Here is a 10,460-nt window from a genome sequence, read left to right as displayed (position 1 = left end):
ATCTCAGGGAAAACAATGACAACATTTTCAATAAGCTTCAAATTGTTGCCAGAGATATATGGTGAGGTGGCAATAGTACCATTGTAAATGGTGGATTCTCCTTGGCAGAGGCTTTCCAGGGGATATCCACCAGTTCCATTTGTCTGTGTGTGCACTCAATACTCTTGATATACATGTGGGCCTTTGTCCAACACTTAAGACAAGTTCCACATATAATGGCAAACTTTTCACTTGCAGACTATTTAGTTATGATCCTAGATTCTTTGTTATCGTCCTAATTCTGTAACCCCTGGTATTCTTAGATATCATGTTAACCAGCTGTCTATAGTCTTCACAGACATTGTCAATCAGTCTCATAAACTATGCACGGTTCCAACATGTTTCAAGAAATCTGTTATTATTCCAGTCCCCAACAATTCAAAGATATCTGGACTCTGTGGCTACAGGCCAGTTGCACTCACTTGGGTCATAATGAAGACTTCTGAAAGACTGGTCATGTCATTTCACAAATCCATAATTAAGTTTTTTCTAGATCCATCACAGTTTGTCTACGTATTCAACAGATCTCTAGATGATGCAGTTAACATTATTCTAGACTTCGTATTATAGCACCTCAACTCCCCCGGCATGTATGTCAGGATTCCCTGTCAATTTCAGTTCAGTCTTCATTACTGTCATCCCCGAGCTTCTGCAAGAGAAACTCTCTAAACTTAACGTTAACAGCTCCCATTTTCAAGTGGATCCCAAACTTCCTGTCTCTCAGGAGGCAGTGTGTGAGACCAGGCAAGCACATTTCCATGTCCAGCTCAGTCAGCGTTGGTGCACCACAGGGGTGTGCTCTCTCCATTTTCCTGTTTTCTCTATACACCAATGATTACATCTGCAATGATCCATCTGTTAAACTGATAATGTTTGCGGATGACGCCACTGTCATTGGACTAATCAGCAGAGGTGATGCATCCAAGTACCACCAAGTACCGCAAGCTAGTGTCCTGGTGCAATCACAATAACTTGGAGTTGAATGCCCTCAAAACCATGGAAATGCATACCTACTTCAAGAGAAGTGTATCTCCCCTTCACCCACTCATCATCAAGAACTCTATGGTTAGTACCATTTCAACTCCCAGGTTCCTGGACATCATTATTTTGCAGGACCTCAGGTGGGTGAACTATATCGCCTTCCTTAACAGAAAAGGCTTGGCAAAGGATGCACTTCTTGCAGCAGGTGGTAAAATTCTATCTTCCCCAGAACATACTGGTGCAATTCGACACTGCCATCATTGAGGCACCCTCACATCAGCCATTACTGTTTCCATTGGTGCAGCATCCTCTCACAATATACAAACACTACAGCAAACTGTCAGGACAGCACAAAAGATCATTGATTCCCTCAATATCCGGAAACCTATTGTGGAAGAATAAAGGATTTTTTTTTATTTGATAGCACCAGAGTTGCTAGCACTTTTCCATTATGACCCTTAAAGTTATGAAAATATGAAACTTCTTCAGCTGTTGCTAAAGATTTGCACTTAGTCATCCATAAATCAGTCCAAACTAGCTGGTCAATGGGTCAGCAAAAGGGTTAATGAGCTATGTAGCTAACTTGCTTTTTTCTATTTGAACTTTGTAACCCAATGTCCTAAGCTTAGACTTACAGCAGACAGTCTTTCGTAATTAGGATGCAGCACTGAGTGCAGAAAAGAGGAGCATACATTCATATGACTGAGTTACTGCCTGTTCTATGGTAAAAAATATTTTGTGCTATGGATGTACCTATCTGCTCCTGTGTTTTTTTTGTATGGTTAAGACTAAAATTACAAACACCTTGTTTCTGTACTGTGTAAAAGAAGGGACTTTCCACTGATTATTTAAGGACGCCCTGATCGTGAGGCAGACTCCCCATGACATATCTCGTAAGTAGAGTGAGTTTGATTCAAGCCTTCTCAGAGTCCGCGTTTATTTGTCTGATCAAGATAGTCAGTTTCGCTAACACCTACTGATCTCTATTTTAAATTAACTCAATGACTGAAGATTCACATTAGACAATTCCAAGATTCATCTAAATATTTCTCATCCTCATAGTAAATTGTCAGCCTGTGACCCCTGATTCTAGAGTCCTCAGTAAGAAAAGAACATTATCCCAACATCTAGCCTGTCGTGCCCTGGAAGTGTTTCATAAACTTTCAATGGGATCATCTTTCATTATTCTTACTTTAGGCCTCATCTACTCAATCTCTCCTCCTATCATCCCTGGAAAAGGTCTAATCAATCTTTACTGCTCTCTTTCTATGGCAAGTATATCCTTCAGCTGGGTAAGGAAACACTAAGGCCCTGTACAGCTGTATCCTGTTTTCAAATCTCCTTTTAATATATTACCTCCTGTTAGTTTTGGGCACAAGGACATCTAGGCCCCACTCAATCACACACCACATAAAATACTCTGCTTTTCATTTTAATGCATCAAAGTGAATAATGTCACATTTTTCCATGTTATATTGTATTTGCAATTTTCTTGCCCTCTTACTTCATCTATATCTCTCTAGTGCCTCTTACTCTCTGCATTCACAATCCAGCCTGGTTTTCTATTATCATAAAAAACTAGATGCAAGCTTAGTAAAATAAAATTTGACTCCTCAGCCAATACTGATTGTGAACAGCATCACTACACTGATCACTAACACTGATCACTACCCTACCACTCACTATTTACAACCTGAGAATGATACATATATTTCCAGTCTTTGCCTTTTCTACGATGACCAATTCTCAGTGCCTTTTTTCTTAAGTTTCTTTAGGACACAGAAGGAGGTTGAGTAAAAGTGTGGCACAGTAGTATGGTGATTAGCACACTAGGTGACCCAGGTCCAATTTCCACTGCTACTTGTAAGGAGTTTTTGTACATCTCCCCGTGACCACGTGGTTTCCTTCATCTGCTCTGGTTTCCTCCCACAGTCCAAAGAAGTGCTAGCTGGTAGATTAATTGGTCATTGTAATCTGTTTCATGCTTAGGATAGGATTAAATTGTGGGATTGCAGGGCGTTGCGGCTCGAAGAGCTGGAAGGGCCTATTCTGTGCTATATCTTAATAAATAAATAAAACACAAGCTCTTGAAGCAATCCCATCAGTCTCTTTCGCTCATTTATTTTCCTTCAACCTGTTCTCTTTCACAAACTCATCAACTTCACTCTGACTGTTGTAGCACAAACCTACACTGAGGATAATTTACAGTAACCATTTAACCAATCAGCAAGCACATCTTTGGGATATGGAAGGAAAGTAAGGCACCTGGAGCAAACGAACATGGTCGGAGGAGGAACGTGTGAAAGCCACCCAAGGTCAGGCTTGGATTTGGGTTGCTGGAGCTGTATGACAGACAGCAGCACTGCGCGAGGCAGTGCTAGCCCTAACTTCACATGCTCTGACACTGCTGACTAACCCCTTGTGTGGGATCTCATTGAAGTTCTTCCAAAAATCTAAATGCACCATATCCACTCATTCCTCATATCCTCAAACACTAGTCATCTAATCAAAAACAATTTCCCTTCCATAAATCCATGCTGTCACTGCTCAATCCTAATATTTTGTCATTACATCCTTTGTTATAGATACCAACATTTTGCCCACTGCAGATATTAAACTAAATATCTGGCAGTTACCTATTTTCCTTTCATGAATATTTGGGTAAATTTGATATCTTCTAATCCCCAGAACCAATTCTGGAATCTCTGGGATTTTGCAAGAAGATAATGAAAGGGTTCACTATTTCTACAGCCATCCCCTTCACAAGACTCTGTGATGTCAACCACTAGGTCCTTGGGATATATTAACTTTTCGTCTCACTAACTTCTCCCATGCTTTTTAAAATCCAGTTCTGGTTTAATTTCCTCACTCTCACTAGACCTTTCGTTCTCTGATACTTCTGGCAGATTTTCTGTGTCTTCTCAAAGACAGGTACAAGGTCATTTTTAAATTTCTTTGCCATTTCCATATTTCCCATTATATTTTCTCTTGTCTCTGTCTGTAAGGACCCACCTTTGTCCTCAACAAACTTTTCTTTTTCACATAAGCTCTTGAAGGTTGCCTTCTTATTTCTTTGCAGTATGGAAAAAGAGGCTGATCAGCCCATAGTTGTCCATGTTGACCAAGATGTAATATTCTAGATAATCCCGTTTCCCAGCACTTGGCCCATAAGGTCTTGTCTATCGTATACCTGACCACAAATACATATTACACTGTATTTTTCTACCATTCTCTGTTGCTTTCCTGGTCCTCCTTTGACATTCAAAGCAGGGAGTACTTGAAGCAGAATACAATACTCTGACATGAAATACTACCAAGTGGGATTGAATTTCAAAGCACTAATGTTTAATAGTTTGTTAAAGATGGAAGCTGGATGGGAAGAATAAATCACTAGTCTCTCAGTTCCCCAAAATATCACAACAGTACAAAGACTCCTGACATAATTTTCTCTTCTTCTTCAGACCAGTAAATTATGTTACTTATATTAAATTAGAAAACAATAAACATTTTATATCAGAGGCAGATTAAACAAGGAATAAATTAGAAGAGTTTAATATTGTTTGACACAATAACCAATCTAAATGCTACTTGTTTCTCCTATATTAACATAAAAAGCTACAACGTTAAGACCTATACATTGATAAACTGAGCCACATCATTAAGGAAACAACAATCTTATTAAATATACATTGGTGCAAGTTGCACAGCAAGGAATTTACAGTTTGGACCCTTGAAATGCACGTGAATTAGGCAACAGAATCTTTTTAAAGCAGTGAGAACCTTCCTAAAGGTTCAAATCAAAAATTAAGAAATGGTTACAATCTGATTATGTGCCTTTAAATAAATCACATAACATGAAACATTATTTTAATACCTCAGTTCAAATATTAATGTTCTTCCTTCCTGGTGTGAAAAATATTAAAATGTTCCACTAGAATATCAAAGTATTAATTTTGTTTTTATACATATATATGTAGAAAGAATTCTTCAAATCACAAAATGATCCTGGTGAACCACTAACATCTACAAGGAATAGAATGCAGCTCAGTTGGGTATTGTTTTAATATAAAGGCAGTGGTTTCTTGTAAAATTTTGGTCCGCTCTTGATTCATTGTACTGGAACCATTGTAAACATACCAATCTTTGAAAAGAAAAGTGATATCTTGTTTCCATTGCATATCCATTAAAAATTACCACTCCTTAAAAATATGAAACAACTTTCACTTGCTTTCTTCACCTTACTATTTCTTCCTCCTCCCCACCCCACCCACTCCCTCCCCAGAAAACCCTGTCCTTTAACATGGCATAGTGGGTTAGTTTACCTCACTGGCAATGGGGAAGTTTACAGAGAGAAAAAAAAACTCAGTCAAGGGCAGACACTGGAAGAAGATGTCCCAAAAGACAATGCAGTACAGTACGCCCTTATTTCAGGATTTCAAAGTTTTGCATTCTATTGCTGTCCCAACAGAATGCAAACATTCAGCTTTTCTTCATTCTGGGCTGGTCATTTTTTGAGAGACAGTGAACAACAGAGATAAAATTTAGCATTACTTAGTCACGCACAGTCCAGCCGAGGACAACGCTTCGGGTAGGGCGTACTGCCTACTGACTACTGCTGATGGACATCTTCGTGTCGTATAATTTTGTATGTAATCCAGTAAAAGATGTTAAAAATGAGGAAAGCCAGAGGGAAGGCAGCACGGGATATCATGTCAATCCTTTTCGCTCTGTCGACAAATTTCTTCCTGACAGCTTCTGCGTCCTTGGGCTGTTGTGGTGGAGTCGGAGCTACTGTTTTGACTGCGGTGCCATCCTTGACCTGTAGACAATGGCCTACCCCATATCCACTGAAGTTAAAGCGGCTCTCCCGAGTCAAGTCTTCATCCTGTGGGACATAAGGCATGGTGAAGCCAGGCAGCCCAAAAAATATTGCAGCAGTTCAAAGGCACGGCTCACCTCCAACCTCTCAAAGTCAGTTAGGAATGGAAAATGAAAGGTGGCCCTGGTAGATTATTCCCAAACCTTAAAACACAATAAAAAACTGACAAGTTATCAGCCTGATTTGGATGAATTCATGTTACTTCTGCCCTTCCGCCCCTCACTCCTAATTCTACTTCTCACTCCTTTTACTAGGGTGTTTAATGTTATTCCTAAAGTTACTTTGGGAAATTGAAGTTTCAATTTGCATGATAGGATCAGATATTTTGGATATTAAAGCTTTTTCCCTAAAGGCCAAGGACTTGTATTCTTCCTGGAGAGTGGACAGTGAGCAATTGTATTAACAACTGAGAACACCCGCAGCTTGATCTCAACGCGAAGGTCAATATCTTACAGGGTGGCAAGCAGTATTCTCCCATAATATTTTCAATAGGATTATCAGAAATTGACAGTTTGCTTGGGATAATGAATAGATGTACTGTCAGGTTTGCTATTGATCCACATAGAACAAATTGAACCTGGGTTCAACATCAAGTGTAAGCTGGCCTGGCTGTTGAATTGATTATACAATTTGATTACCATAAGGATAGATCTCATAATTGTTTTGAAAAAGGAAAATCTTTATAATGACAACCATTCTCTTTGGCTAAATTACAAACAAAATGATCAAATACTGGAGGACATGCATTTAAGGTGAGAGGAGCATTGTTTAAAGGGGATGAGCTGGGCATTTTTTTTCCAGAGTAGGAGGTGTCTGGAATGAGCTACCAGGAGTAGTAAGCAGGTAGGATAGAGGCTTTTAGACAGACAAATGAATACACAAGGAATGGAAGGATATGGATCATGTTCAGACAGAAGACATTTAATTTAACTGTGTGTTTATTGTAGACATAATGAGCTGTAGGGTCTGTTCCTGGTCTGTACTGTCCTATGCTGTATGTTATAAGGGCTGAACAGCCAGCTATAGTTTAGCAAGAGCCAGGACTAGGTCTGCACGTGCAGATGTCTGAAGCAAAGAACTTTGGGTTTGACTGTAAGTGCGTCTGGAGCAGACCAGAAAACCTGGTCCTTAATTGACGTGGATGTCTCCGGTGAGCCGCTAATGAACTGTACCCATGGAGGTATCTTAAAACATCAGTTAACTCCTTTCAATGCCTGAAGAATTCTGGAATCCAAAAGATTGTTTCCTTTTGGGTAAAGTTATTACATTGTCTTCTCACTAATTTTTGCCTTGGAAAGGATCCCAATGGCAATTCATTTATGAATCAAGAATATATGTAAAATTCAACAACTCTCATAAAATTCAGTAATTAATTTGCAACTTGAGTTTGGCTGTACGTTAATAAATATCTCTTTTTTCCCCCTGTGGTTGTTTGTCCTGCAATAACTTAACATTCCAATATTCTGAAAATAAATTGGATAGAATAGGTAAGAAGATCCTTGGAAACTACACACATTGCTTCTCACCTTCTCAAGCAGTTTCTGAGGATGCAATTGAATTAAACAAGGGTCACACATTAGGCTGCATAATCAAAGGAAGAGCCATATGAATGGATGATAACGTCCTAATTCAGTTTGAATTCTGTTCAACAATCTTGAGGCAGTTCTCGTTCTATTTGTGAAATTAATGTAAATTGAATTCAAGCAATTGTTAAAAACATATTATTAACATTAAAAAAAAAGAAAAAAATTGAACACCAAACGAACTGTTGTGAAAGTTTTGCATAATGTGTGAACATATCCTTGAATTGAAATTAACTTTGTCTTTCATCATAATATCAAAGGCTGTATTGATATGATTTCAGGAGGATATTACTAAGTTGTATTGTAAGTCTGTGGAATTTATTTCCACAGATGGCTGTGGAGGATGTCATTGGGTATATTTAACGCGGAGATTGATAGGATTAGTAAGGACATCAAAGGTTATGAGGAGAAGGCAGGAGAATGGGGTTGAAAATGATAATAAATCAGTCATGGCGGAATGGCCGAGCAGACTCGATGACCCAATTGGCTGAAATCTGCTTCTATGTCTTATGGTCTTATGGCGATATTGCTTTGAAAATCAGGTAGGCCTCTGACTGATAACTTCAGAGAACTCAGTATTGAGAATGATTTATCTGAGTGGACTTGCGTTTTTCCAGAACGGGGTGGGTCTCCCAGTAGCTAGCTTAATAACAGTTCCCCAAACAAAGCTAGCACCTCTGAGCTTCTGCTGTTGACAATTTCTGTGTCTGAAGATGATTCAAAACTTTTAAAGAGCCAGTAACTATTCCCAAAGAGGAAGTACTTGGAATACATAACATATTTGTTAAATGGTTTATTATTCAATAAAAAAATCATAACATGCCTGCATACCATAAGAAGTGTACTGTAAGCGATCCCTGAGATAAGCTCAACTGGAATCTGCAGTTTAATAGCAGGGGAAATCCTTGCCATCTGGTGGATGCAATTTCTAGCAAGAAACTTTGTTACCATCAGTTTTCTCCTGTCACGCTAAGCACGTTAGCCTTGTTGATCCACACAGCTCAAGTCAAAAGCTTGTTTGACACATTTGTCGGAAAATATTCTGGCTTGCAAAATTACTTTCTTTTCAGCAAGAATAAAAGTTAGTGGGATGGGAAGTTCTGAGTCGTTAATATTAATGTTAATATTTTCAGATTCATAGTTCCTGCATATATCTGTTATAAGAAAGAAGAACCGAAACTAGCTTCCAGTCATAGCAGAGCATTGATTATATTTCCATGATTGCTAACAAAGTGAGAGCCTGAAGTTGATTGCTAGTTACTTCATTTCTACTATTACTGTGGGCAGAATTGCAAAGGCTGCAAATAATCAAGCACAATGAACCTGGAGATAAATTTTCACTGGATTCCTAACAATCTCTGAGAGAAGTATCCCTGTTGTAAAAGAACCCATCCTAGCCAACTTCTATGAAAGATTCATCAGACCGTAAGTAAATCATAAACAAGGTAATAGCTTAAAGAAAATTCCACTATTGTTCCAAGTTTAGTTCAGATATCTTAGAACATGAGAAGATTCTATTTCTTCCTCCAGATAATTTATAATTGTATGCACAGTGTGATTGGCTTGCAATAATCATTTAAGTTGAAGCCCATTTTAATCAACATGAGACTAATGCCATTTTTAAGAGATTCTGTCTGTGTTTTACATCACAAAGCAATGGCTTCAGTTGTGAGTTTAGAAGGAAGTATTGCTTGTTTGTTGCTGCCAGTTTTGTGTTGGTTCCCTCCAGTATGAATCTGGAGTTTAAATCTGCAGTTGTGGAAAGCCTGCTATATTACTGCATCATTTCAACTTAAAGCAGACCTGAAGAGTGTGCCCTACAACCAGGTTCCATCTGCGATATGAAAGTAGACCAGCAAAAGAAGAAGATTTGAAGTGTGAGCACGTATCCTTGAACTAAGTTGCAGAAACCATCAAACCCTCCAGTGACTTACAACTTTGACCCATTGTGTTAAATATGGAGAAAGATATGATGAAAAATAGAGTCTAATATAGCACCTTATCATATTATGTGCTTTCTACAATGAGAACTCTTGAAGTAAATTCAAATTCCTACTTTCTGTTCTGGCTGTGGACCTCACCTAAAACCTGGGCAAGAGTCTATACTTCAGTACCTCTTAAACTTTACATTTATATAGCACCTAAGCCTGTCCTATTTCACCCATTTCCACCAAATATAGTGAAATTGAAGGAAGTACAAGCCTACAATAGAGTACATTAACTTTGTCAAACAGGTGTTTTATAGAGAAGGTCATTGAGGAAGAGATGAAGGTGGAGAGCCAGAAAAGCTTAGTATGAACATGAGTCTTTAAGCCTCATTTGCTGTATGTACTTTCCAAATGATTGGTAAAGGTCCTCCTAGGCAATAATTCCATGTGCAGAAACTGGGCCGAGTCCAATAAACAAAATACTGGAGGAACTCAGCAGGTCAGGCAGCATTTTAAGGAAATAAATAAATAGTTGATGATTCGGTCCAAGACACTTTTTCAGGGCTAAAATGGAAGGGGGAAGATGCCAGAATAAAAAGATGGGGGGGTGTGGAAGGAGGTTAGCTAAAAGGTGATAGGTGAAGCCAAGTGGATGGGAAAGATAAAGGGCTGGAGAAGAATGAATCTTCTCCAGTAAATACATATTTAAAATGTAAAACACAAAAATAACTAGCTTTATAAAAACAAAATACTTCATTCCAACTAATAGGAAGGAAAATTGTGACACTAAATTTACACCATGCATATATTTGTTTGCAATTGTAAGGATCTCTGAAACCATCCACACAGCACTGCGAGGAACTATTATGTGCTCTTCACTCAAAACTGCACAAGTGGTAAGAGAAACTGATATTATTAATTAGACTTGAGATTAATGAGGGAATTAGAAATTATTTTTTCCCCAGTTGTTTCAGGCTATTAATTGCATGAACTGAACAAATAAATCCTAAAGGAAGCCATTTATAGTTCAAAGTCTATTACAACACAAGG

At 38.4% G+C, this 10,460-nt stretch overlaps 1 protein-coding gene across 2 annotated transcripts in view; it reads right to left on the bottom strand.

The window, feature by feature from the left end:
- Positions 1-5,629: 5,629 nt before the first annotated feature.
- Positions 5,630-10,460, bottom strand: part of glra2 (glycine receptor, alpha 2) — a 185,970-nt gene continuing 181,139 nt past the window's right edge. For both annotated transcript variants that reach the window (XM_072262324.1, XM_072262325.1), the window contains exon 9: positions 5,630-5,905. In XM_072262324.1, the coding sequence (XP_072118425.1) occupies positions 5,630-5,905 (276 nt within the window). The remainder of the gene's footprint in view (positions 5,906-10,460) is intronic.

This window comes from Mobula birostris, chromosome 6, assembly GCF_030028105.1.
Source record: "Mobula birostris isolate sMobBir1 chromosome 6, sMobBir1.hap1, whole genome shotgun sequence".
NCBI lineage: Eukaryota > Metazoa > Chordata > Chondrichthyes > Myliobatiformes > Myliobatidae > Mobula > Mobula birostris.
This window is presented reverse-complemented; position numbering and strand designations above follow the sequence as displayed.